A 26,864-nucleotide genomic window follows, 5' to 3' on the forward strand; every position below is an offset into this window, starting at 1 on the left:
AGGTTGTTACACATCGCATATGGCCGAGAACGCTCCCATCCACTTATTTCTTGAACTAAATCTGCTCTTGTGCTCACAGTGGGACCAGTAGGTACGGAAATCGGGCGTTGGGGGACAGGTGGATAGTTTGACGTCCGCTGGGCATAGGACATGCCGCCTGTTCTCACGGGCGTGGGCCGCGTGGTGGAGATAAAAAGGGATGAAGGCGCATCGCAAGGCACGTTTGCCGGTACCAAATCACGGTTACTGCTGCTGGGGCTGCTTCTGCAGGTGGGGGCGACTCCTGTGTTGCTACGGTGCTGCGAAGCATCAAGTGGGATGCTCCTTGAGTCAGTACTGCGGGCCGAGTTGGGATATATGGGTGAGCCTTGAACTGCACCTGGCGAAGGCCCAACTCTGCCAGGCCTGTCACTCGATGGCTGAACATCTCCGACAAAGTTCTCTGGTATGGAGCTTCCGGGTCTGCTGATATCATGGTTTCCATCTGGGCAGCTTATCGAGCGGGAACCAAGTCGAGCCAGTTCAGCTTGACGGACGAGCCCTTGGTTGTTCTCGAGCGAAGGTGGACCGACATGCGAAGCGGAAGGTAACGGATGCGATGACGCACTGCTTGTGCCGTTTTTTGCAGCTTCTGTCGAGGGATATCTTCGGTCAGAAAGATCGTCCACAGATTGGGTGGTTGTGCCGGGCTTAGGAGGGAGTGCAAGGCCAGTGCAGGTGGCAGTAACTGCCCCAATCCTCTGAACTCTCAAGACATTGAACGATGACTCCCGAGTTCGGCCAAAAAACATTTGCTGAAATGGGGCAACGCACCTTCCAAGATTCCGAGTAAGCCTTCGCTCCTGCTGGTGGGGACCCTGAAGCTGGTTGTTTGGCCGCATAGGCGAAGTGTCCATTTTCAAGTAGGTATTTTTGGAAAACCTTTTCAGGTTCCTACTCAAGGTAGCAAAGTCCTTTATATGCCGTGATCGAGAGTGCTTCGTGCTCGTCTATCGAGATGTAGAGCAAGAAAACAACAGTGCTGTTCATGAAAACTTTCTTTGTGGTATCAATTGCTATTCGGGCAACAATGGCCTTGTCAGTCTTTCACCGGTCGGTTGACTCGGTCTTGTATGTAGGCTACCTAGGTAGTCGAACCAATCAGTCAAATAATCAAGATGTTTTCCGTTGTAGGTTTGCAACAGCGCTAGTCTACGTATTCTCAGAAGAGTGCGACCAGCTGTGGAATTGAAGAGAGTGTCGGAGTAATGGTTGTTTAGCGACACTGTCAGGACGGTCAGGATCACAACTATCTTAGTTTTACCCCCTTTGCAATTTGTGTAGGGAATCTCTTTCCCTATACTTGGAATCAGTTATGCTATGTGTGGGAAAGATGGCCATGTACAAGGCCTTCTATACGCCCTATGAATTTTGATCTGGCCTGGTTTGGGATGTTGATGATGGACGAAAAATCATGGAACAAAGACAGCGCTTGCGAACAGCAGGAAAAAAAGGGGTAAAAGGGGGTGTAAACTCCAAAAGTAAATGCGTCAGCCGCGAATCGAACGCGGGGCCCATCGATGGCAACGATGGATTTTACCACTAAACCACTGACGCCTCACAAGCTAGCTGGGTTGGATTGGAGAGGGCGGAGACACCAACTTCTGTGCCGTAGATCTGTGCTGGGGAACGTTGACCTTCGTTGCTCCCACAGACGCGCCTTCCCTTCACTGGCACAGGAGCAAACGGTCTGAAACAGACTCAACCGTATATAGCGCGTCCTCACAAGGGGTTTCACGCCCTGTGCTCTTCTTCCTTCAACCGACAACAAATATTTCGCCTCCTGTTTTCTTTCCCTTCCATTTTATCATTTGTCATATACAATGGCCAGGAAACTATATACAAATACATCTTCAGTAAGTATGGAGGTACTCGTTCCCGTCTTCAATGGCGGTGTGTTGTTACAAACTTGGACAATACTTATTGACCTGAACAAAGGTCGAGAACGCCACTGATCACTTTGACCGTTTGCCTAACTCGACTTCCCGAGAAAGGGAGTTTGTATTGGCACTCGGCGATTCATGCCATCAAGTGTGAAAAGCGCTTGTTCTCTTGTTGAACGACGGTTGTATCAAGTCACAGCTTCAGAATGACGCCTACAGGTATATATACAGATACTCTATGCCACTTGGCCGATGGTTATGGTAAGCATCAGTTTAATTGTATCGACATTAACTCACTCATAGCGATTCGACCTGATTAGCACAAATTTAGAACAAGCAGCTAACAAGCATACATCAAGCACAATGTGCATCCTTCTATCCAGAACTTACCAGTGCTCCCCCGAGGTCACTCACACACGCAAATACTACCTCCGCTGCACCATTGGCTCTTCCTTCTGGGCCCCGGAATACTATCAGCAGCCTGGGAACCCCGACCACCCTTGTGCGGATGGATTGGAGGCCATCGACGAGGAATGGGACGGGCCTTGCCCGGAGTGCCAGGGCTTGGTCAACGCGCTCCCATCCCATTCGGGCCCTACAATCGTCCCCTACAACCGCGCACCAGCACTGCCAAGCCAGCGGCCGACGAGGACAAAGAGGCCTTAGCCGTTGCCCAGTATGTAGGGTCCCTGGCGAACTGGTTGCTCACCTACCTCCACGCCCCGAACGGACCATTCTATGACACTGACCCGCTTCGCTACGAGCCTGAAATCGGCGGCTGGATCGAGGACGGCCTCAAGGAGCGGCACATGGGGATCCTAGCCGAGCTGAACTGCCGCGTCAATCCCGAGCACGGCTGCCACCTGAGGCTGGAGACGGATGAAGAGCACGACGAGGGCATTTTTCTCTCGGACGACGGGACCAACGATTGCGACTGCTGGTCCACTTATAGGCCGTTTCTGGTCAACCCGGCGCTGGAGATCCGCCGCCGTGTGTCGATGGCCGTCTACATCCAGTTCGTCAGGTCCCTTACCCTCGGCGAGCTGGAAGAGGAGCGCGATTTCGACAGAGTTTGGCATGAGGCTCAGAAGCTCTACAAAGACAGCATTCTCGGCACGGATAACCCGAGGTCCAAGATCGGCCACCACCCCGTCCTCGAGACGCTGACCATCTATCCCACCAAGCTTGTCGAACGCGGGAAGGCCCTGGAGGACCTAAGCTGGGAGCTCCACCGCACCTACCTGCGGTGCTACCAGTGGCGGAGCCTCAGCGACGAAGATCGGCAGCGCTTCCGGGCCCGCTTGAAGATGATGAAGTGGGTGCGTCTGATCCTTGCCAACGACACGGGACTAACACTGCAAAGGGCGCGAAAGATCCTAATCATGTTCACGTTCCTCTTTGTCAAACACGACCCCCGCTGGCAGACGCGCCAAGCAAACCCGTACATAGGTCCCGGCTGGCTGCCCGTCGAGCTGATCCGGCGCCTCGGAGCGTCGGTCAATCGCCACTACAACGACATCGCCAGGTGGGTGGAGCGGACGATCCTGCTCGAGATGCGCGAAGCGCATTCGGTCGGCTATCGCGATACCTGGCGGTGGCGTTGGCACTGGGCCGACCGGAAGCGCACGCGGGCCGTCCTTGACAATGTCGTCCCCGCAACGGAGGAGGAGCTTGAAGCTCTGCGAAACGGGGTAGGGGAAACGTTCTGCGCCGGGTGCGGGCTCGATTTTGATGACCACGACACGGTCCTTAAAATAGTCGTGCGCAACAAGCACTGCCCCCCGGGCTCCCGGCACTGGGCCATCGAGTCGTGCCTGGTCAAACTTGGCCGGGTGCTGTTCCCCCCGAAGATGGTTGCTCCGCCCCCGCGGTGTCCCATCTGCCGGACCGAGTTTGCTCCGGGGTTTACCTTCGACCGGCCAGACGAAGGCGACGAGGAAGAAGAGGTCGAGTTTGGCAGGGAGTCTGACTCATCCGACTCATCTGAGGGCTCGGAAGAGAGCTCGACTGAGAACTCGAGTGAGGACTCGAGTGAGGACTCGGAAATTTTTTATCCAAACGAGGTTTCTTATTTGGTTGAGAGGGCCGAGAGGGCCGAGAAGAAAAATCGACTTAAGCCAGGGCCGGGATGGTGCCCTCATTTTGATGAGCGTGAAGACGAGGATAAGGAGCTAGATTACGAGCTGAGGATGGTCGATGACGAGAGCAGGGGGTTCTTCAATTGGGACTCGCAAAATGTCCCGGGACACTGGGTCGCGGTGTGGAACCAGCGAAACGCGAGCACCGATGACGGGGATGCTTCAGGTCAGCAGGGTTAAAAGGGGCAGGAGGTTGACGGCGCGGGCGTCGCAGCAATCAAGAGATAGACGAGGGGACTTGGACTACTTCAAGTCATAGATCATGGGATAATATTATTAATTACTAATACTACCAAAACCAACTACACTTCGACATACCCGATTTGTGAATAATGATGCAGCATAATTATAACCTCAGTCGTAATGGCCAGTATCTACCATGGCTTGATCTGTATCGATAGTATAATCCGGCGTGGACAACGGAGATGTGTCTGGCAGCTCAGGAGAACAGCTCAGACTGAGCCACGGTCTTACTCTGACCAGAACGTAACTACCAGTGTACTATACATTAGCCAAAACTCCAACCAGCACTGGACACGAGGACAAGTTCTTTTCTCAACTCAGTACGGTCTACCTCATACATATACATACGAATGGTCTAGTGCCCGCAGAATGGTGCAGATAGCGGATTCCATCAGCCATGTCGAGTAGAGAACAACCTGCGGATATAGTAGCCCAGGTGAAAACATGGCGCCTAGCTGAGTGTTTACGGTCTACATGTAACCGCCCTGTGCATGTGCGTCCCATGATCCATCACCATTGTACTCCAATAGTGCAGTGAAATCGAAATAGCAACAACCCAGAACCCCCACCCCACAGAGAGACCCGAACTTGAACCCAGCCGCCATACATGCATGCTATGCGTCCCCAATAGTGCAGCCTGTAAAACGCCCGCGCCACATGACCTGACACAGAGAACTAGTATACTATATCCGCTGCGCTGACCTGACCTGACCTGACCTGACCTGACCTGACCTGAGCACATCCGGGGAGATCATGACTACCACTAACTGAAAGGTACTGTACTTAGCAACCTTTGTAAGTATGGACTATGGAGCAGACCTACTAGTAGTACTAGTACCAGCAGTAGTATAAACACTTGCCCAGCTGCTCCAGTGACTCGCTCAAGCCAGGTAGCGGTACGCAGCAACATCTCCGTCGACCCGCTCCAGGTACTCCCGCACCAGCAAGTCCTCTATGCGCTTCTTGATGAGGCTTATTTCAGGCTTGAACCGCCCCGCCAGCTGGCCAATCACCTCGGTGATCAGCCGGGTGTGGGCTAGTTCCTTGCGTTGTCTGCAACCAGCTTGTTAGTACCGGTACCAGCAGAGCATGTCAGGGAGAGATGTTGACCGGGGAAGGGGGAACTGACTTCATAATCCTGACAATCGCAGCATCAATAACATGAGCCCTTGTCTGGTCATTCCTGCGTTCTGTATCCTTCCGTTCCTCATCCCCTTCTACCTTGGACGTGCTGCTGATGACGGGGGCCTTGATCTTGATGGTCTTGCTGGCAAACTGCGCGTTGAACGAGAAGCTGTCCGACGTCTTGATATTCTTGGAGGGCGGATCCTTGGCGAGGACTCGGGATTTGGGCGGTATTGAGAGCGAGCCTAGCGTGCGGATGAGGTCTTGTGTGGGGATGTTGGTCTTGGCCTGGATCTCCTCGAATGATAGGCTCTGCTTGCCCTCGGGCAGGTCGTTGAAGAGCATGAGCACTATCATGCCGTATGTCGAAACGTTCAGCTCGTAGCGTCGTTCCTTGCTTAAGGGGCCGGTTTCCTTGCCAGGGACCTTCGGGAAGACGCATTTGATGTCTGCGGTTCCGGCGGATGCTACCCAGGTCAGAACTCTGCCGCTTCGGTCTTTGAGGTAGTACTTGAAGAAGCTCTCTTGGAGACGTTTTATGGCCGGAGGGAAGATGCACTCCGCCTTAGCGCCATCTTCCTGGAGAGCACCACGGCCCATGACCTCGGGCGGCCAGTTGTTGGTGGTAAGGACATGGATGCCGAGGTCAATTTTCTTGACATCGGCATCCCCGAGGTTTCGGATGTGGTCCCGGTAGTTTTCTGACAGGTCCTTGGACAGTTCCATGTCTTTGAACATGCCCTCGAACTTGGCTGTAAAGTGGTTGCCCATCTCTGCCCTCATTCTGCGGACCAGCTCCTTTTCGATGTGTATCTCGGACTTGTTGTGGAGCAATCTCCGGGCGAGATGCTTTTGGTAGTACCTCTCAAACATGTCTCTGTCGGCGAGATAGCGAAGCAGCACAATTGCCTTGTTCAGGACAGCCTCGACCTCCTCATCTGACTTGCCCTTGAGGCCGCGTTTTAGATTGTCGTCAATGAAGAGCGACACGAACTCGGAAGAGCGATTGAACATGTTGATGAAATCGGCAAAGCTCTTGGTTACAGCAGACTGCAGGACGAGGTCCTGGTCGAAGCAGTTTGTCGATATAATGTCAAACTTGTCCTTAAGCTGTAGGACATCATCAACCCACTTGACCGCAGCGGCTGTCTGCTGGGCTGCTGCACCCAGAGGCTGCGCCTTGGCCTTGTCGCCGCCTTCGCCTGCGTCGTCTGCCTCAGCAGCAGCATCCGCGGGTGGAGCAGAGAAATCTGTGTTTTTGAGCGTCTGTTCAATCTCGAGACCAAGGTCCATGACCCGTCCCTGCAGGATAACCTTCAGTGCGTTTTTAGACTTGTCGATTCTGGAAACGAGGTGGTAGAGGAGGGATAGGTCCTCGTAACGGTCGTTGTCAATCATTGACTTCATGCCGCTCCCCTCCATGGCCAGGAAGTCATCCAGCCTTGCCGAGATGAGTTCTTTCTCGACGACGCTGGCGATTTTGTCACTTGTTAGGATGGATAGTGACGTGCCGCAGCGCTCCTGCTCCTCGACGAGGCGTCGCTGGGTATGGCGGAGCCAGGTGCTGGCGTTGGCTTCGCGAAGCAGCTTTTCGCACTCCTTCCGATAGAATGCCTCGCTCGCGCTAAGGAAGCGCGGCTCGAAGACGGTCAGATAGAGCTTCGTGTTCTCGATCTCGTCGTCCGTCTCGTACAGATCCTCCAACATGGAGCTGATCTGGCGCAGAAGCGAGCGGTCGATAATGTCCCCGTCCCTCTCCATGTTGATCAGGTCGAGCATGACAGCGTTGACGATGTCAAAGATGGTGAATGGCTGGTCCAACTGCTCTGCAGCACTGCCTAGACTATTCCGCAGAATATGGTCTCTAAACAGACCGATGGTGGTTGCAAAGATGGAAGGCTGTTTGGATTCAGCCGTGTAGATGCGCTCGAGGTACATGAGGATGTCGGCAATCATGTTCATCGACATGTTGTGGTCTTCCCAGGTGCTGCGGATCCCCCTGAGGAAGCGCTCGCCCGTCTGTCGTCGTTCGTGGGCGCTCGAGCCTGGCATCTGCAGCAGCGCAATGCTGACCAAGTTGTTGGAGATGAGGTCGGCAATGTTGGGCAGGACGTGGACACGAAACCAATCTTCCTCAAAGGACTTGACCCTCTCGTACAGAAGGTGGCCCTTTTTGCGCAGCACAATCTTGTATGAGGCTCGGTAGAGGTGCTCGAACGAGAGGCGGCTGGCGTTCTTGTTGTGTATGTCGGTCAGGGCGTCTCGCAGGATCTCCCAGCAGGGCTCGAATTCGGTGGTGTCTCTGTTCATTACCGGCTGTGGCAGTTAGAAGACCAGCGTCTGAACATGCAGAGGGGGGGTAGCAGCGTACCCTCCGGATTGGCCGGATCCTGTTTGGCCGTGAAGCCATTCTGACGATATGCGGAGGCGAGGGCGGCCGGAGGAGGGTGTAGAGACGGGCGCTCGACTTTGAGCCTGGGAGATGGTTGTCCTATGGACGAAACGGTACGCCGGCCAGCGGAGACGTTGGGGAGAATGACGGCGCTGCTGCCAGCTCTTTAAAAGGAGGACGCTGGCGGCCGGGTCAACAAGACGACGAATGACGGAAGGTGCGCGCGCAAAGGAGTGTCAGAAGACTGACCACCCCGTCGACATCTTTTGTGCGGTGCAGGACAGTTTGAAAATTGAATGGGTCTTTTATGTGAACTAGGAGTGCGATTTAAGGCTAGTCAAAGGAATGCGGCCACCGTGTACTATTCTTATGTCGTTGTTGTCGGAGTATAGTAGGCACAGTACTGCACGACACATACCTAGGGGTTAAGGTAGGCAGTATCGGTGGACGTTGCAGGAGCTCCGAGCAGCTCCAGGCTCCGGTGGTAGATCCCCACTCCGATTGCCCCTCCAAGTACGGAGTACGTACCCTCCTGGCACCGGAAGAAACGCTGATTTGCAGCCGGTCTGGCCGCCGGCGCCGCCGGCCTCGCTTGGCACGGCCCGAAGCTTCGATTGAACACCATGCCACTTTTATCGATAAGGATTTTTTCTGGGTTTCCAAACCGTCACTTATCGCAGCCGAAGGCAGTTAAAGATTTGCCTCGTCTTACAACATCAGGCCTGGGGTTGCCGGTATTTGACGATCTCCTACCACATATCAGCACTTTCAACCCATGCCATGGCCTCCAAGCGCGCCTTCCTGGCCTCAGCGCCTTGCTTAGCTCGCCTCTCCACAGCGATACCGTCCCGGACAGCAGCAGCAGGAGCGATAGCGGTAGCAGGCCGCATCCGCAATAAGCCGAGGCACTTCCTCCCGCAAACACCCTCCGTTCCTCGCACCGCAGTCCGCCTGGCACACTCAATACCACGGCCTCGCAACCCGTCGCCATTCCGAGACCAACAGCAACAACAACCCGCCGTCACATCCACATCCATCCCGTCATCATCCTCCTCCTCATCACCACCACTCTCCCAACCCACCACAACCCCCGCGCAACAACCGCAACAACAACAACCCAACGTCCTCCAACAACCACACTACGAACTAACCTTCACCTGCCGCCCCTGCGGCCACCGCTCGCGCCACCGCGTGTCCAAGCAAGGCTACCACCAGGGGTCGGTGCTGATTGCGTGCCCGTCCTGCCGCAACCGGCACGTCATTAGCGACCACCTGGGCATTTTTGGGGGCGACATCAAGACGGTTGAGGATTTGCTCCGCGCGCGGGGGGAGCTGGTCAAGCGGGGCATGCTGCTCAAAGAAATTGGTAACGGTGAGGGGGATGGGGATGGGGATTTTGAGGTCTGGGATGATGGGAGTGTTACCGCGAGGCAAGCCTGGGATGAGGGTACGGCGGGGCATAATGACAATGGTGGTAAGGAGGAGAGGGAGGATAAAGCGCCGCCTGGAGCGAGCTTTGCGAGGGTGAACCAGGGTGAGATGGGTGGGAACAGTGGGGAGGGGGGTACGGGGAAGGGCTCGAAAGAGTAGATATTGTGTGTCGATAGGAAGGTCATGTGTTGCGGGATGTAGTAAGGTTAGATGTACGACTGTGGGAGGCGTTAATGCGCGTGGCATACCCCGAGAGACCAAGTCCGGTTACTCGTGTAATACTACTATAGACTCAGAGAGATTTCCCCCTTTCAAAGCATACGGAACACAATTCCATTGATGTTGTCATCAGATGCATGCAATACACATCCCTTATTGGTATCCCCTCCGATGATCCCTCTGTTCCCTGCCCTTCTCCTTCCTCTTCTCCTTCTTCTTCTCAAACTTCTTCCTCTTATCCCTGCCGTACTTCTCCGGCGCCGTGATGGCCTCAATCTTGCGCTTACTCGACCGCTGCTGGCGCCTCTCCCGTATGTCCTCGCCAACCGCCAGCAGCGCCTTGGTGTACTCGGCGCTTCCCAGCTTCCGCTGCAGCAGCTCCATGATGGACTGTGCCTTGGCCTTGAGCGCTTCGTACCGCGTCTTGAACACCTCGTTGAGCGAGAAGGGCGCGCGGATCGACGGGTCCGTGAGGTTTCGAAGCGGTCTAAGGATCGTCTTGATCGAGGCTAAGACTGTCTCGGTCGAGCTTCTGAGACTAAAGGCTTCGACGAGGTCCATGGCGGCCAGCTTGCTGACGAGCATTTCGGGCTTGGGCTGTCGCTCCTTGCGGATGATGGATGCCAGCTTCCAGAAGAAGTATTTCATGTCGGCCTTCTGCGCCGATTCCTTGGCGTCATTGTCCTCGTCTTCTTCCTCTTCATCGCCTTCCTTCATGTCTGATTTGTCCGACGCGAGGTAGCCGCCGAGGAACATGAGGATGTGGACGGCCTCCCGAGCAAGTGTTTCATCCACTTCTGGTGCCGAGAGAATGCCGAGCGAGAGTCGCACTAGGTCGTTCACGTCATCCTCATCCAGTGGCAGTCCATGTGATCCCACAAGGGGTAGTGTTTGGGAGCCTTTGGGAGCATTCTTGGCGAAATCCGCCAAGTACATGCTGAGGAGTTTGATGGAAGTTAGCTTCACAGTAGTATTCGAGTGCGCCAGACACGCCTGAACCTCTGCCCATAGGTCGCTCGAGTCCTCAGCGAGCACCTTTTGTGGATGCTTCGCAACCAGTGTCTGAAGGGTGGTCAGGGCCTTGTCTGCCAGCTCCCAATCCAATTCGAGCCCCTCCTCATCACCCAAGACCCTGGCAATCTTGCCAACGACGAGCCCAACGTCCTTATTGTCTTTCACGCTGGGCTCCCGGCCCTCAAAGTAGAGCCCGAATGCGTGGAGAGCAACTTTCAACACCGCCACATTCTCATCTTGCTCCACCCATGACCGCAAAAGCGTGAGAAATTTGGACAAGCGTTCCTTGTCCGCCACCCGGAAAATCTCCTTGATCAGCTCGCCAGCGGCAAGCCTGCATTTCTCGCTGTCATCGTTGGCTATGACAAAAACCAGCGGGATGAAACAGGTCCCTGCCACCTCCTGGGCGTAATCATCCGCCGACTTCCTCAGCAACAGGTTGATGACCTCCATGACCGAGAGCCGCCCTCCTTCACGCTCGTACTTGAGATTGGCCACGATGAACTTGAGCTGCTTCTCCCATCTGTTCCTCTTCTGCGGATAGTCGCGCAGGAACTGGAAGAAGGCTCCTCGAGCCAGGTCACGCGTATCCTTGTCATCGTTGGTGATCATGACAGTGCCGACGTAGTCGAGAACGTCATACACCGAGGCAGTCTCGAGTTTGCGGTCAAGAACCGACCGCAGGAAGCTAAATGTGACATGGCGGTACAGCGGCTCTGTCAAGTCATCTTTGAGCTTTGAGAGCAGCATGTCCAGGGCAGCATCCTTCATGGGGATCTCCCGCCGGTCCCGGAGGATCACCGAGATGAGCTTCAACGCTGTCTGAGCAAGGTCTGATGCGGTCGTCGGGGACATGGAGATGGCCTTGATGGCTTCTTTGTGAGCGACCTTGTACAGACCGCTCGAATCCGGGTTCTTGAACGGAACCTTGACGAGAACATTGAGAATCTTAAAAGCCGCGATCTTGACCTCCTCTTCGGATGACAACACAGCGTCACCCAGTACCGGCAGGAATCCCGCGACATTCCCAGGTGTGCGGAGATTGTCATGCTTTTTCAGGACGGATCGGAGAATGTCGATGGCAAACCTTATGAGCTTGTAGGTGTGCTTGCTTGTCACCGCTCCATCACTCTTTTTCGCGGCCTTCTGGACAAGGTACCTTTTCAGGCGCGGGTCTATCTTGTTCTCCGCTTCAGGCTTCTGACTCTTGTATACTTCTTGAACCACCTCGTAACAGAACACCAAGATATCCTGCGATGCCGCGGCTGGGTTCTCTAGGAGCCCCTTTGTGATACGAGTGAGGAGCTCGTCGATCTTGCGCACCGTTCGGAGGTCTAATTTCTCCAGGAGCAGAGACTGCAGCGGCATGGTGAGGTCGCCAAGACGCGTAATGGATGCAGTCTTAGCAATCAACTCCATTGAGTCTTGGCTCTTGCTGCTTTTGACTTCTTTCATCTTGCTCACGTAGTCTTCGGCGTCCTTCTCTTGACCGGTAACCCCAAAGATGTCATCCATGATGACGGCCACTATGGAGGGGAGACAGTAATCCAGCTCGCCCTGATTGAATGCGGGAATGGCAACCAGTAAAAGAGAATGCAGCGTGTAGGAGAGGACGTGCAGTTGGTAGCCTTTCGTGAGCGCGCCTCGCAGCTCCTTGAGAATAAACTCGAACTTCTCTGGGCCAAGGATGCCGGCCATCTTGGCAAGGGTGTCTCTGGCCATCTCTCTAGACTCCCACGACTTGCTCCGGAGGATGTGGCAGATATCCGTGAGGACTCCGGGGAGCTTTTCATTCAGCACAGCGTCCGGGAGAAGGGTGAGAAGCTTCGCAATTATGACTCCCACCGGAACCCTGGCACTGACGGTCGATTCGTCCTTCTCATGGATGTACTTGAGAAGAGTCGGCAGGAAGTTGTTCACGATCTCGGCGCCTAGTTTCTCCTGGTCCGGAAGCGTAGTTGCGAGCCGCCGGGGCTTTGTCTCGGATGCTACCTCCCCATCTACCTCCATCGCATCGCCTGGCCGCCGGAGTACCGCGCTGCGCAAAGCATCAACTTCTTTCTCCAGAAGACGAATGACACGCTTTTGCCAATCTGGTTTAAATTCCACGTAGGACACAAATCGCCGGAGGATGGCCCGATATTGCTGCCACTCCAGGGATGCGGTCAGAGCCCCGATGGTGTTTGTAGCCTGCGCACTCAGCCCATGGTCATCACCGCTCTCGGGTCGGTCGAAGATGAAATGCTCAAAAAGCGGAATGAAGAACTGGCTGATGTGTTTGCTTCGTAGCTCACTCTTGTCGTTTGCAGCCTCTAGCAAACGAAGCGCCTGGAGCTGTCTTGACACCGCTGGACTGAGAACATGGAAGAAGAAGGCGCTGTCGGAATCATCGGACTCGGGGACCAAGGGCTTGAGGTCAGAGACAGGTTCCCACTGCGGCAGATGAGCGGCAAGGAAGCCAAAGACGCGCAAAATCTCACGGCGGACAGTTTCTGAAGGATTCCTAGCGCCTGAGTAGATAGCTGGCAGGACGATACTTGACAGCACTTCCACGAATGTGGCCTGCCGTGGACCGCCCCAGGCCGACTCAGCCGCCGAGATAAACTTGCAGAGCCCATCGGCGGAGTTAGACGAGAGTACACCGAACTCCTCGTCCTGCTGGATGTAGTAAAGCAGATTGTGGAGCAATGGCATCCATTGGTCGATCGTAAATGGCGTCTCGCGATCTTTGGTTATGGAGTTAAATGCTGAAAGCCGGGTGTTGTAGTCAGGTTCATCCAGCCGTCTCGCGCGATAGGAATTGAGATTCCGACAGAGCTCTGCGACCTCCTGCGCCCATTGTTCGCGGGATGCAAAAACAGCCAACACCTCGGCGAGCGTCTGTCTGTTTTCTTTATCCTTGAAAAACCCGAACAACGAGGCGATGGTGTTGTACACCTTGGTTTTCAGCTCAGAATCGCCCTGGAGATCCTCTAGCACCATGAACTGTTTCAGGATCAACAAGATCGAACCCTTGATCTTGGGATTGACCTTGCGGGACGGCTGGTTGAGCAGAAATGTCGCAATCTCAACCATATCCTGGACGCTGGTTGAGGTACCCACAATAGGGGCAAGTGCCACGACTGTGTCTACGGCAGAGCCGAGCAAGTCCCGTCCGATGTCCTGCTGAGTTCGAAGTAGGCCGCTGATCTCCTGCAAGATGAGATCAATGTTCGAGTCCAGAAGTTCAGACTTGATCAATTCGTTGAACTCTGATTCAGTTGCAGGGGCCTGCGCGAGGTTGATGAGATTCTTGAGGATGTCGAGCGCGAAAATCTTCACTTCATCCTTTGTCTTTTCGACCCCGAGCGTTTCTACAATCTTGGGAACGATTCTTTTGTCGATAGAGAGGAACAGCGCTGGCTTTGGCAAGGCAGACCAGGTTGCCAGCAGCCGCCAGGTAGCCGAGACACCCTGAGTGGTCTCCGCCGGTAGTTTCTCAATCCTGGGGCTTATTATCTCTCTGACCATGACCTCCTGATACGGAGTCCAGTCAAAGCTCTGTGCATTCTGAAACAGCATGCACAGAGACTTCAATGCAGTGGTTCTCACCACTTTGTATAGCGAAGCATTCGGGATTTGATCCGGTTCTTCATTATCTGGGTGTTCGGCGCTCCCTCCAACCTGCCTGCAAGCATAGATCAGACAATACAGAACGGCGTTTACAAGGACGTCCATGTAGGATGTGACACTTGTGCCGAGCTCGTTGATAATGGCTTCGACCATGTTCAGCAGGCCAACTTGCTTCCGGACTGGAAGAGCTTCGCGGGCGAATACGCTCTCACGAAGGCCCTGTGCATCGACGACCTGGATGCTCCGAAGCTCGCCGAGAGCAATATCCAGGAAGCCGCCCATATCATCAACGTCTAACTGCCGAATAATAGCTAGTCGCGTTGCGTGGAGTCCATGTCGACCGCTCGAGACCCCTTTCTTCGAGATTGCGCGGCCATACAGAAGGTGAAGGAGAACAGGCATGACCTCGGGTCGATGTTCGGGTTGGATTTTGTTGTCCCCTTGGAACAGCACGGTAAGTTCGTTTTTGAATCTGGCTTCGTCAAGGAGATACTCGAGATGTTCTTGATATGGCTTTATGGCATCATTGTTCCACCCAAGGATTGCTTTGAGGGCGAGTTTCTGCACCTCAATGTCGCCATTCGCCAGCAGCTTCAAAAGCGCAGAGTAGACTCTCTGACTTTGGTAGAGCACCCTTGGATTGTTGAATTTTGAAAATACCTCGAGGAGGGCCTTCCGGTCAGGAAGGGACCAGCTCTTTTCAGTCGATGCCTCGACATCGGCCTCGGCTTCTTCCACAGGAGCCTGGGCTTCATCGGTGAAGGAAAACAGATGAGGCACCAACCTTCTGGATCGCTTCTCAGCTATCCCGGGCAGGGCACTGAGGGCTTTGAGGGCTTTGCTACGCGCTCGTTCGGTGTGAAGCTCGACAATTTTCTGGCCCTCTTCAAAGGTGTTAAGCATGTCGTGGGATGGGCTCTCCATGACATTCCCTGTGGCTTCGGCAGTCTCGTGTAGCCCAATCACATTCAGACACTCAAAGTTCGACAGAGGACCATGATTATCCTCGGCGGGCGGCTTGTAGGGCCCAGACCACTGCGGCGACGGCACCTCCAACCAGTCAAACGCCAGGTCAGCCAGAGCCTCTTCCCCGTGCTTGGTCTCTGCAACTTTCTTCATTGTCTCGACTGAATCGTCCCAAACTGGAGACAACGGCACGGTAGTCATGCCGAACAAGAAAGCCGGGATAGCTCGGATCAACCATGAGTTCTGCTCAATGTGGGAGTAGATCTGCCCGAGCTTCCGCAGATGCACGGCAATCGTCCGCACATTCTGCAAATTCAGGGGCAGTTCTTCCACCTGTATCATTGTCGCCAACGCAGAATTCGAATCGGGAGTAAAGTCAAGAACCTCTAGGATTCTCAGCGATGCCAACCGCAACTCATGGGACGGAGCGGAGAGATTCCTTATCAGGCATCTAACAAGAGGATCTTCCTCCTCCTGTTGACTATCTCCTGCATCATTGCTTTCGGGGACACTCTGGACTTTCCCACGTATTTCACGCTCGTAGACCAACAACGCTTCCAGGAACGCCGGCGATCGGCAAAACCGCGGTGCAGCAGCTCTCAACAATGGTGCTAGGGTTGCATCAACGGAGCCAGGCGCGGCGCACATCCGGAGATAGGCGCGGAAGCCATCGCTGACAATGAAATTTGCCTCGTCGGTTGGCAGAGATGAAGATGGTCGAAGGGCGAGTTTCAGTTTCTTAAGTAGAACTTCGGCGATTCGAGCGTTGGTAGAGGGATGCACAGACGTCGACTCGAGGACTCGCAAACGCGCCGAGTATTTCGGTAGGCACTTGTCTCTCCAGGTCTCTGGATCCTTGCCAAACCCTCCGCTCTCCGGAAACGGCGTGTCTTCTAGCCTCACGAATTTGCTCACAATCTGATCTTGCCAAGATTGCGGAAGCTGAAAGGTCTCTTTCCCGCCGACTCTAGGGAGACCTCCGACTTCCACCATGCGTGGTAGAAGCACGCAGAGCATGTCCTCATTCTCAGGCTGCGACCAGTGAGCAACAATGAACCTGGTTCACGTTAGCAAGAACATGGGGCAGACGGGGAAGGGAAGGCTAAGAAAACCAACTTTTGGAATTCTTTCTGAAACAAACCACGAAAACGATCGGTGTTCAGATCGGCCAAGTATGAGCAAAAGGGTATGTACCACCTCATCAGGGGCTCCTTGGTCAGGGTCCCGTTAAGAGTGGAAAGCGCGGGAATCAAGGCATCCATAGGCGCCTGGCTCCACACGATGGCCGTGTTCACAAGGACATGCTGCCATACTTGAGACGAAGGGATGGCCTCAACGTTTCCCTTATCGGCAGCGAACGAACTGAGCAATTGCCCCAGCGCCTTGACGAGAGTCGCCCAGTCATGGACGCGGGTACCTTTCCGCACACCAGCCATGGTGCCTAGAATCCGGAAAAACAACACGGCGTGTTGGCCAGCCATTGCCTCGTCTACCACCCTGGCCTCGATAGAATTGAATGTCTCCAATGCAGAGTGGTGGATGACGCTGGTCAGCACACCGCAGCAGACGTCGGTCCAGATGGTCCGCTCGGGCAATGCGAGTTCCCCATCAGGTACCTCCCGTACCAAAGCGGTGAAGACTTCGGGTCCTGTTGAATGTACGCCATTCCCCGGCCCCTTGATAGCCTCGGCAAACATGGTCATGACCCCCTGGTTGTACAGATTGAACTGATTCGTCCCGGCAACACTCTCGAGGTCTTTCCGCACATGCTCAATGAAAAGAGGCAGCGCCTTGTCCCTGTGACTGGGAGCTGCAGCTTTTTTCACCAGGAAGCTCATGGCCTCGGCGGCGAACCGAGCAATGTATCCGGGATTCTTCGCCTTGCCCATCAGGGGCGCCACAGCATCGTACGTCGGTCGCATGTCGGGAACAATCAATCTCGAGAGGTATTTGAACAGAAAGGCCAGCGAGGCAAAGGTCCATTCAATGGCCTCCACATCGTGCACCTTGCTCGCGAGATCGACGATGAGAGCGAGAGCCCGTGGGTAATGTTTCTCGAAGCGTACGCCAAGATCGTGCGCAAATGCCGTGACAAGGTCCAGCAGAGGTTCGAGGGCCTCCTTCTCATGGCGCGATATGTAATCGGCCAGCAGGTCCATGATGCGGTCCTCATGGTAGAGGATCTGGGCCAGGGATTCTGTAAGGGGATTTATTTCTCTCTTGAAGGCCATGTAGGGCCTCGAGAGGTTGAGTTCGGCCCATTTGTTCAAGCCATTGCGCAGATACGAGGTGGTCGCGGAGAGATCTTCGGCGTCAAGATCGTGGCGGCGGACTTTGCGCAGGGGATCGAGCGAATGCAGCTTGGAAACCTTGGTGCTGAACGACTCCCATCGGTGATTCTTTTGGTGCGGAGTCTTCTTGGACCCCCGCTGGGTCTTAGCGATGCGTCCCGACAGGGTGGAAGGCATGGCTGCGGTGTGTTGTCGTGAACCAAGCCCTTTTTCTTATCCCGGGTCGGCGCGCACGACAACGCCCCGAGAAATCACAAGGTGCATCTTCAACCCTCGGGAAATTTTTTGGTGGAATCGGAGTTGGAGCTGATAAGCTGATAAGATAAGAAGCGGATAACTATCGATAACAGCGGGGCGGCTCTGCTTTCTTGGGCTGCAAACCCTCGGTACTTGCATGACGGCATTGGAAGAACCGGAATGCAGGTTCTATACCAAGTACGCACTGTGCATCTATAGCTTCCAGGTGCAGTTGCCGACAGGAACAGAGACAAAGCAAACAAAAGCTGAACCCGACGAATTGCAGATTGCAGCGTTTCTTTCAACAAACACTGTCTGTGTAGGCTGGAGAGCACAAAGGGAGGACAGGACAGAGCATTCCAAGATGCCCAACCCTCTCGATACCATGGCCGCGAGTCCCAACTCCCAAGTTAAACTGTCTCAGACTTACACCTCAAGGCTCAAGGAACGTCCCCTAAGAGCGCAGTTTGATTGAATCTCACAGTGTACTGCCTCTCTGTAGACATATCCATCACCATGTCCCAGGCCAAGACCAACGAGTCTCCTCCGCAAACGATGCCCACGGAAACGAGCGCGAGAATAGGCCCAGGAACCCAGGAGATCCAAACCTCGTACATACCCATGCATGATGTTCCTGATTCTGCTACTGGAGGCAGTGCTTTTCCCGTCCGGTCCAGGCAACGCCCCGACTACAACACGCCCGACGGGAGAATGATCTACCAATGCGGCGACTGCGGCAAAAAGGACAGCTTCAGGGCCAACGAACCCATTCGGTGCAGATCTTGTGCCTGCAGGGTGTTTCACAAGGTTCGAACAACTAGGTATGTTGCATGGGGGCATCTGACTCTGTGTTGCGGGGTGTGTCAACCAGGAGCTCACAATTCGTCTACCTACCTTAGGTTGACCCACTACAAGGCAGATTGAGACATGCCAACAGTCCACCATGGTAAAGCGGTTGGCGGTACGGTCGAGGCGGGAATGTTCTGTCGATTAAGTAGCTGGCAATGAATAATATCATCGTAAGGCAAAGGCGGTCCAGGGGTTTGTGATGCTCACATCCCACCAAGGAACTCCTTCGTCCAGCTCACGCCCCTTGCGTCAGGCGAGTTCTGACCAATTCCCCCCACCCCATTTCAATACCTGTGCAATATATCCCACCAGCTTCAGGCCTGGTAGACCGATAGTGGCGTCACCCTGAACAACTGGGAAATCGCTCGACCCTTAAGTCGCCCGACCGTTCTCTCCTCGCCTTAGGTATCACCAGCCAGCGTAAAATCCCACTCCTTAAACGCCTCCCTAAACGCAGCAACATCCGCCTCTTCCTCCTCCTGCGACTGCACAACATCCTGCCAGACGGTGCGATCCTCCAACCCAAGCAGCTTGGCCATGACCTTGCGGGGAAACTGGAGATCGAACCGGACACTCTCATCAAATGGCAGTAGCAGACTCTTGCCCACCACCTTCCCACCCTCCGCATCGTCCTCCTCTGCCCAGATCCACACCCGGAAGTAATCCCCCGGCACCTCATCGGCCGTCTCAAAGTCCTTGACCGTAAACTTGCCGAGCTTCAGGTCCTCCGCTAGCACTCTAAACCCGGCCTCCACCAGCCCATTAGCGACCATCTCAGCCGGGACGGGCAAGAACTGCCAGTGGACATGAATATTCCTGACACGGTTGATCTCCCACGTCACGGCGCCTAGCTTGCGCTTGGATAGCGAGGCGACCATGCCCTGGAGCGAGTCGCGGAAGCGCTTCATCTCGGCAAAGGTCTTTTTTGCTGCGTCTGCGCCGTCCATGGCCGCAGCGCTGATCGACGCGGCGTGGGTAAAGGGCGTGATGACAAAGTGGGCTGGAAAGTCCAGCCCTTGTTTCTTGAAGGTGTCCGCAGCCGGGAGCGGGCCCTTGGCGGTAGCAAGGTACGCCTGCTCGCCGATGCTGCAGACCATGTGCGTTGGCAGGTTGGGGTTGGAGAGGCAGAAGAAGCAGCGGTCCGGCCCCGGGGGAGGGGACCGTTCGTGCCGGTGCTTGCGGCGCCGGCGGTCGTGCTCGTGGCTGTGGCTGAACCGGGAGAATCCGGCTTGCTCCGCGGTACGTTTTTTCATGGCTGGTTTGTAAAAGGGGGAGAGGGTGCTGCCTTGAGGAGGGGTTATAATGGCGTCGCGGTTGAGGGTAAAGGCAAACATTGACTTTGCTTTCGCTGCGTTCAGCCAGGGGGCGAGGGATATGAAGCGTGTGATGGGTATCCCCTTATCCTTGTCTCCTTCGGCCGCCTCGGGAAAGAAGGGCTCCCGCTCAAAGCAAAAGTTATCCGGTGACATGGCGAAATGGTATCTGGGATTCAGGGCTTCGCAGAGTTCGGCAATCGTTTGACTAGAAGCTGCTGTGGTGGCGGTAATCTGCATCTCCCTAGCCTTGGCGCTGTTCTTCCAGATATCGGCGGGCCACATGGTAGTGAGGAGAATGTCGGCGTTGTTTGCTCCTCGGAGTGCCTTAGCATCCCCCTCTGTGTGGAAAGGTTCATGCTGCTCCTGGGACAGGCCAGCCAGGATGTTCAGATCGAGCATGCCTCCTAATGTGACGATTCGGACACCCTCTGATGTCTTGGTGACGCTGCGTTTGCCAAGGTAATGAAGATTGGGGGCCACTTCCTCATCTTTCTCGATTCGCTCAACGACCCGCGGTGGCAGTGGTGTGCTTCCTACTGTAAAGTACGTCGGGCATGTAATTTGGATACGGCCTTCCAGAAGGTCTGTGAGCTCGTCATCATCTTGGGCCTCGCCAAACAGATTTCCTGTGACAATCGCGAAGCTAAAGACATTTTTGGCATGTAATGTTGATAGCTTGCCGAATGCAGACCGGAGCTGCCCGTTGACGCTGCCAAAGACGAAGCTGATTTCGTCAGTATGAGTGATGTCAGAGAAGTTGAGAGTGCTGCGAACTGACATCTTGGTGGCCATGTTGCAAGTGAGTACGGAGCCTCAGATTGCACAGGCGCCTATTGAAGAGGTAGAGGGTAGGGAGATATGAGGCTGGAGCTCAAAATCATCCCCGTTAAGAAGGAGTGGTGTTGAGTAAGCCTACACATCTACTTTGTCATATCATAAACTCATTATCGTAAGATAAGTGAAACTGAGCAGTTGCCGTTGGTGTTGATGAGATTAGCAAGAAGTCGCGACTCTCACCAAGGTACTTCGTAGTCATGAGATGAGATGATGCAAGCGCGTGTGTCGAATTCATGAATTCAAGAAAATTGTTATCGTTATCTTAGCGCCCCGTTTCACACCGCAGCGCCAAAACCGATTGCTTCAAACGGGGCACATCCAATGCCAAAACTCAGGCTAGCCACAGGTGGAGAGACACTTGCAAACTTGCATGCAGGAACCTGCATGAAAAAACTGCAGCTAATCCCAGACTCCACAAAGCCTTGCTTCGAGAATTTCAGTCGGCGCAGATATCCGCTTAACCGACCGGGTTCCTGAAAATTCCAGAGCCTGGCCATAACTACCTAATCCGGCGCCAATATCACCGGGCGGGTCTTGGCATACGTGCGAACCGGACCAAGGCCCACAATTCCGGCCCGGACCGGAAGCGGCAGCTTCCGGTGCTCGTGCTCTCTGTGTCACCGTAAACGCAGCTCCATTTCCTGCATTATCTGATTCTTGACCGAGCCTCTCCACCTTGCGAGCAAGTTTCTGTGCTTCCCATACAATTGTTGGGCGTCTAATTGATTACAGGGTGACAAAACTGAGTGTGTCTAACTCCTCAATCAAATTTAGGTGGAAGGAATGGATTTGCAAAGAATTCAAGGAACGACCAGACAGCCCGCCTTCCCTGTATCTCGTACAATATCAGTTGCTGGGTTGTAACCAGGGTGCAGGGGATAATCTTGCGCAAGCCACACGTCTGGATACAACCATTATCTGGCGTTTTATCGAAAATTTTGTTGTTTACTAACAGGGGTAAAAAGGGGCACTTGAGTCATACTGTCTACGAAGCACAAAGTGTTCATACGGAGGTAAGCCCGCCGGTATTCTAATATCCTACAATATCTCCGGATCAAATGAGGTTGTTGGGCACTGTACGGAGTACTGTACCCTAGTGTAATTCTCCAGATGTTCGGCTACACCTTGTTGTGCCATCATCCATAACCACAGGGCCTTAAGTAGTTATGCAACACACAGAGCTTACAAGCAGTACACACCCAACCATCACATCAGGCATGAGGAACTGCGCAGCACTTTTGGACCTTTTTTGGGCGTTTTTCGCTATTTAAACGTACATCATAGTAGCTGCTCAAAGGCAGCACAAGGTCCCACAGTTGGGGAAGAGAAAAGTCAGGAGAAGTTCTCCAACCGTGCTCATAAGGGAACAACCTGACGGGTCCCTCGCCGGCAACGATAACTGGTGTGGTGGAATGGTGATCTGGCAGGTATGGGTGATAAGAAAGGGAAACAAAAGACCCCTGTGCCATAAGACAGATGTCTTCCCTCACCCTCACACTCATTCGCCATAGGAAAACCGGGCCAAATTCCCTTTCTCGCATCTATCTTGTTCTCCCAATCTAGAGGCAAACATGTAAGGTAGCCACCATACCATGCCTAGATCATCCGCCACCCACGGCTTCTCCCCATACTTCTCTTCTCTGCCCTCCCGGTATGCCTCGCAAACCACTGCAAGCCGCAGGTGAGAGGCTGTCTATCTGCCTACTGCGGCTCGGCATCCGGAATGGCGTATCGCGATAAATCAACAAATGAAATCGATTCGGTGTATGTCGGACCGAAGAGGAAATGTAATCCGTCAAATATCGTACATGAATGTTCAGACAGGCCGCAAACGGGTAGGTGATAGTGGTGATCGATGATAGACCCGAAGAGAACCCGGCGGCGAAAAGGGAATCAAGGTCAGAGACCGCGTAGTCGTAATCGCGGAACATGTGGGATGCTTGCCGGTCCCATTCCATTGTGATAGGTAGGTGGTATGGACCGGTCCGTCGCTGTGAAGATGCCGCACACAGAAGATGGTGTACTGCTCAGAAGATGCCTCCGGCTCTGCGGATGCCGTTTGATGAAACCGCAGAGAAAGAGCCCAAGGATGCCGGACCCAAAGCTCAAGATGCCTGGATGACGCCACGCTATGCAATGGGTCTATGCCGGAAATGAATTGAAGAAAATGAAGAAACAAGAAGGGGAAAAGCAACAGCCCAGGAAGGCCGCCAATTGCGGGCTGACCAAGCAGCGCGTGTCGTGGGGAACAACAACAACCCAGGAAGGACTGTCGATTGCGGGCTGACCAAAGCTCGCATGTCGTTGGGAACAACAACAGCCCAGGAAAGCCTGTCGATTGCGGGCTGACCAATCCTCGCAACGACAAGCCTATGTCAAACAAGGGCCACTGGTAGTAGGGGGAAAACTAAGCCATGACAATGGGAAGAATTAAAGGACGCAAGGAAATACCGCCGTTGGTGAGTATACATGGTTTCACAGCTAGGGAGACCAACCCCAGAGCCGAATCTGTGGGTTGAGTTCCGTCATGAGGACCAAACCCGCTCGACGCCTTTTCGTAGTCGTACACGGGATGCTTGTAGAGCGGGATTTGGGTATCAGAACGACACCATGCGTCTAGCATGGGCTCGGTCGGTACCGAGGAGAGGTGATGCTCCAAGGACATCGTGGTCGCAAAGGCGGGAATTGGCTCGACCAGCCGCTGTTGGCGAATCTTGCATGGCCAAACCGTGGTCACCAAAGGCGAAGGTTTGCGCACGGCCCAGGCCTCTGCGGTTGTTGCGCAGGCGGCCCATTTCCCGCTCGCAAGTGTTGACATGCTCAGCATCGTTCATTTCGACGTAGGCCTGCGGGTAGCAGCGTTCTCGGTGCTCGTTAAAGAACGAACTATATCCACCATCCAGAATGTAGATTTCTGGGTATGTGAGCCGTGGGTAGAACTCAGCATTCAGATTCCGGTCTTCGGCGCGAATGTAACGAGCCATGATGGGGGCGCGGTGAGCCGAGTACTCGCAGTGGAAAATCAGGAGAGTGCGGCCCTCGATTGGGGTATCGAACAGGTGCGACGCCAGCAACTCCTTGTCGTTGTAGTTGATTGCACCGTCAATATGTCCTCCTTCGTACTCGTACTCAAAGCGGCAGTCAATGATCATCTTGTGAGCGTAATGGTCGCTGTATTTCCCATCCAGCACCTCAAGCATTGTGCTGCGCGTGATGCGCGGAATGCTGTCATTTTGGTCTTCGGGAAAGAAGTGCGGCAGGATAGGTTCATGGGGTTCTTCGATGTCCATCACGGATTGCAAGGCTGTCGAGTAAGAAGACACCTCCTCCTTCTTTGGCTTGGCCATGTCGCCCGAGTGGTCAAACATGCTCAAGGACCGGCGGTACTGTTTTTTCGGTCGCATGAATGGGTTCGAGTTCGAAGTCCGTCGGGTATGGCTCACAATGGGCGACCCGTTGCGTACACCACCTACGCCATTGATGCTGTTAAAGTGTACCTTGTGCCGAGGAGCAACCATGGCCGAGCAGGGGCTGTTGGCGCTCAGCGGTCGGCGTTCCTTCGGGGGTGAGTCCTCGAAGCACTCGCTCAACGACATGGACGAAGACGGGGACGATCCCAGCTGGGAGTCATCTCCACTGCCAGACGAACGGGTAGCCATGCTCCCCGAATGTGTGTAACCCTTGGCACGCGTGAGAGATGGGCGCCTCATGCCCATCTTTCTACGGCCGACAGCAAGGCTAGACAAAGCGTGAGTCTCGATGTCTCGTTGTTCAGGTCAGCAAGAAGACTTACTCAGTTGCAATGGCCTTTGATGGGTCGACAGAAACTGAGCGTGGAATGGGAGATTCCATCATCACGTCGTCGGTCATGTCCATGCCCTTGGTCGGCGATTCGATTTCGATCTGAGTGACAAAGGCTCCCTTGTGAGGCAGAGGCGACACGTCCATCATGTCGACATGGCCAGGCGACGATGAGGGCAGAGGGGGCGTGGTCACATAGTCTGCGTCCGCAGGCATCAGGTCAGTCGCAGAACCATGTGGCACATGCCCGCCCTATAGCGGATCCTTTACTCACCACGATTGTTGAATGCATCAATCATAGCGGCCGTTGTGAAAAGGGCGCGACGTGGCGTCGGGAACCTGGGACTACTGCACAACCGGGCCATGTAAGTATGCAAAGGTGCAGACAAGTTTCGGCAGGGTAATCTTGGAGAATACTAACCTCGTCTCATTAAGCTTGAAGTTCTGTGACAGGTCCGCCGCTAACGACGCCGATGGAGATGACCCATGAACATTCTTAATGTTGAAGTACTCCGAAGATGGTCGCTGGAACCCGGGTTTGCTGCCCCGAAGGGGACTGGGCCCAAGGCGCGACCCGAATTCCCGGCCAAAGGCCGTGGGAGCTGGCCGCATGGCAGCCAGCGGGGACGACGTTTCCATGGCGCTGCAGAATAAATTGTGCACAATCGGGTGAATTGGTAAAACAGGTAAAAGGTATCGTCAGGATAAGGTAAAGCCCGTGCAGTTTAGGTATGTCGTTTCGACGTCGTAAAGAGAATGTCGCCTGCAGGTCGCTCGCAGATGCATGCGGGTAGCAGAGAGTCAAGACTTAGGACGAGAGATGGTTAGTGGTGGGGAGCTTAAGGTTGTCGTCACTGTAGGCTAAGTTCTCAATGCCTGCAGTGCACCAGACGACTTGTCGAAAGCTGGTCGACCTCAATCGGCAGCGACCACCTCAATTGCACTTGATTGAAGAATCGTGTGCAAAAGTTGGTGGTTGCTGGGCCCGATCTTGAGTTTTCTCTGGTCGTCCGGTGCAACGCGGGCGGTCTGCAGTTTGAGGCTGGCAGAACCAGGGAGGGAAAGAGGCTGCTGAATTATAGCGGGGTTTCCGCCTTATAAGTGCAGGCCTCGCAGGCACCAAGTGGAGGAAGGTGGTCAAGGGGCCAGGAAAAGGGTTCTTCAACGCAGGAATTGTTCAATTGGGAGAGTGTCAGGATTCGGGAAATATGAATGAAGTTGTTAAGATTGGTGCGATGACGTGCCGATTTCCTGGTTTCTGGTGTGTGGTGGATCAGAACAGAGCTTGGTGCTATGGTGCAGCGGAGAGGAGTTGAGGACTTGAGGTGCCCAGGCACGCGGAACTGGAGGGGAGGGAAGGAACCTCACCTCAGCGGCTTTCTGATGTTGACGTTCCCTGGAGCAAGAGCTCAAGACCCGTTTTCCCGCCCTTGCCGATTCGGAGCCGACACTGTCCCAAAGACGCGTGAATACACCTTGAGCGGATGGGAGGTGCTTAAGAGGGGAGTTGTCTAGCTGTTGTGGTGCACAGCACATTGGCAGGGAAGCCCAATCAAGCAGTTGATTTTCTGTACCTCCAGTTACCTTGGGTTGTCTGGGCGATTCACCAAGCCCAGCATGTTCTCGCAGTTGCTTGGGAGCAACCCTGAAAGGGGGGTAAGCCGAACAGCAGGGCCCCATGTCAGACATGGATCACCCGTCCTTCGGGCACTGTGGAGCCGCTGGAACAGCTTCCATGCCGCTGCCAGGGCGCTTTCACACGGCGCTTGCAATTGAGGTGACCTTGAACTTGGCCTTGAAAGACGGTTACATCATTCGAATTCTAGCAGTGTAGAAACAACAACCATATCGACAGGAAGTCCTGGTCAACATATGAGCCTGACTATGATTTGTATACACTATGTGCCGCGTTAGATTTGGGTACGTATGGACAACGTTGCACAGCGCCACATCTTGAGGTTAGTCACGATATTAAGCCAGTTTGCCGCTGCTTCAGCGCCTCAATAGTGCAGCTGTCAGCGACCTCGGATACGTCGTTCGAGGGCGTCGCGCGTACGGGCCTTTGAGTAGCTCGTGCAACTGGGGATGAATGTGCTTTGCATTTGACTTGTTGGTTGGAATGAACGGGGAACCTAAGACAGCGACGTCCTAGGAAGGCAAGAAAGATAAACCGACAAGCACGTCAGATCAAGATTCAAGACTCGATTTACTCCGTACCGCTTGCTCGGACTCGACGAGCCGTTGCAATCTTGCAGCACATCCATTGAGACTCATCAACCTTGGCCGGCAGATCGAACTTCAATATCACGACCATCTGTGGAGGACAGCACGTGCACTGGGGAATATGCCGTCTGCCTGATGGTTTCAAGTTGGGTCGGCATCCTGACGGCGGTAGAGCAACGGAAAGTGCGAATCGCCTCGTGTGTTAATACCACTGATCAGGAAAATTCCCACACTTTCTCCCCGGCAAC

General features: G+C 54.3%; 8 protein-coding genes and 1 non-coding gene across 9 annotated transcripts; 3 read left to right on the forward strand and 6 right to left on the reverse strand.

Annotated features, from left to right (window-relative positions):
• Positions 1–1,525: 1,525 nt before the first annotated feature.
• Positions 1,526–1,596, reverse strand: N656DRAFT_t23. Its single transcript has one exon. It is a non-coding gene; the product is annotated as a tRNA-Gly (tRNA).
• Positions 1,597–1,954: 358 nt separating this feature from the next.
• N656DRAFT_257343 (uncharacterized protein) lies at positions 1,955–4,337 on the forward strand. Its single transcript, XM_064809020.1, has 3 exons — positions 1,955–2,183; positions 2,282–3,237; positions 3,286–4,337. Exons 1-3 carry the CDS (start codon positions 2,175–2,177, stop codon positions 4,238–4,240), a joined length of 1,920 nt encoding a protein of 639 aa, XP_064674119.1. The 5' UTR covers positions 1,955–2,174; the 3' UTR covers positions 4,241–4,337.
• A 911-nt stretch (positions 4,338–5,248) lies between these two features.
• Positions 5,249–8,219, reverse strand: N656DRAFT_257366 (Cullin-domain-containing protein). The gene is made up of 2 exons (XM_064809021.1): positions 7,800–8,219; positions 5,249–7,744 (listed from the first exon to the last, which is right to left on the reverse strand). The coding sequence occupies exons 1-2, from the start codon at positions 7,836–7,838 to the stop codon at positions 5,396–5,398; spliced, it is 2,388 nt and encodes a 795-aa protein (XP_064674120.1). The 5' UTR covers positions 7,839–8,219; the 3' UTR covers positions 5,249–5,395.
• A 189-nt stretch (positions 8,220–8,408) lies between these two features.
• On the forward strand, positions 8,409–9,578 carry N656DRAFT_774846 (zf-DNL-domain-containing protein). The gene has a single exon (XM_064814352.1). It carries the CDS (start codon positions 8,601–8,603, stop codon positions 9,408–9,410), a length of 810 nt encoding a protein of 269 aa, XP_064674121.1. The 5' UTR covers positions 8,409–8,600; the 3' UTR covers positions 9,411–9,578.
• Positions 9,579–9,623: 45 nt separating this feature from the next.
• Positions 9,624–17,530, reverse strand: N656DRAFT_794851 (uncharacterized protein; the record flags this gene model as incomplete). Its single annotated transcript, XM_064817343.1, has 2 exons — positions 9,624–16,119; positions 16,179–17,530. The coding sequence occupies 2 exons, from the start codon at positions 17,528–17,530 to the stop codon at positions 9,624–9,626; spliced, it is 7,848 nt and encodes a 2,615-aa protein (XP_064674122.1).
• Positions 17,531–17,824: 294 nt separating this feature from the next.
• N656DRAFT_724038 (uncharacterized protein) lies at positions 17,825–18,732 on the forward strand. Its single transcript, XM_064812528.1, has 2 exons — positions 17,825–18,411; positions 18,490–18,732. The coding sequence occupies exons 1-2, from the start codon at positions 18,107–18,109 to the stop codon at positions 18,512–18,514; spliced, it is 330 nt and encodes a 109-aa protein (XP_064674123.1). The 5' UTR covers positions 17,825–18,106; the 3' UTR covers positions 18,515–18,732.
• N656DRAFT_774849 (uncharacterized protein) lies at positions 18,563–20,804 on the reverse strand. Its single transcript, XM_064814353.1, has 2 exons — positions 20,534–20,804; positions 18,563–20,479 (listed from the first exon to the last, which is right to left on the reverse strand). The coding sequence occupies exons 1-2, from the start codon at positions 20,545–20,547 to the stop codon at positions 18,841–18,843; spliced, it is 1,653 nt and encodes a 550-aa protein (XP_064674124.1). The 5' UTR covers positions 20,548–20,804; the 3' UTR covers positions 18,563–18,840.
• Positions 20,805–23,040: 2,236 nt separating this feature from the next.
• On the reverse strand, positions 23,041–25,323 carry N656DRAFT_257439 (Rhodanese-like protein). Its single transcript, XM_064809023.1, has 4 exons — positions 24,815–25,323; positions 24,671–24,741; positions 24,386–24,593; positions 23,041–24,330 (listed from the first exon to the last, which is right to left on the reverse strand). Exons 1-4 carry the CDS (start codon positions 25,030–25,032, stop codon positions 23,190–23,192), a joined length of 1,638 nt encoding a protein of 545 aa, XP_064674125.1. The 5' UTR covers positions 25,033–25,323; the 3' UTR covers positions 23,041–23,189.
• Positions 25,274–26,510, reverse strand: N656DRAFT_774851 (uncharacterized protein). The gene is made up of 2 exons (XM_064814354.1): positions 26,390–26,510; positions 25,274–26,313 (listed from the first exon to the last, which is right to left on the reverse strand). The coding sequence occupies exon 2, from the start codon at positions 26,071–26,073 to the stop codon at positions 25,615–25,617; it is 459 nt and encodes a 152-aa protein (XP_064674126.1). The 5' UTR covers positions 26,074–26,313; positions 26,390–26,510; the 3' UTR covers positions 25,274–25,614.
• Positions 26,511–26,864: the final 354 nt, after the last annotated feature.

This window comes from Canariomyces notabilis (genome assembly GCF_033297395.1).
Source record: "Canariomyces notabilis strain CBS 508.74 unplaced genomic scaffold N656scaffold_2, whole genome shotgun sequence".
Lineage (NCBI taxonomy): Eukaryota > Fungi > Ascomycota > Sordariomycetes > Sordariales > Chaetomiaceae > Canariomyces > Canariomyces notabilis.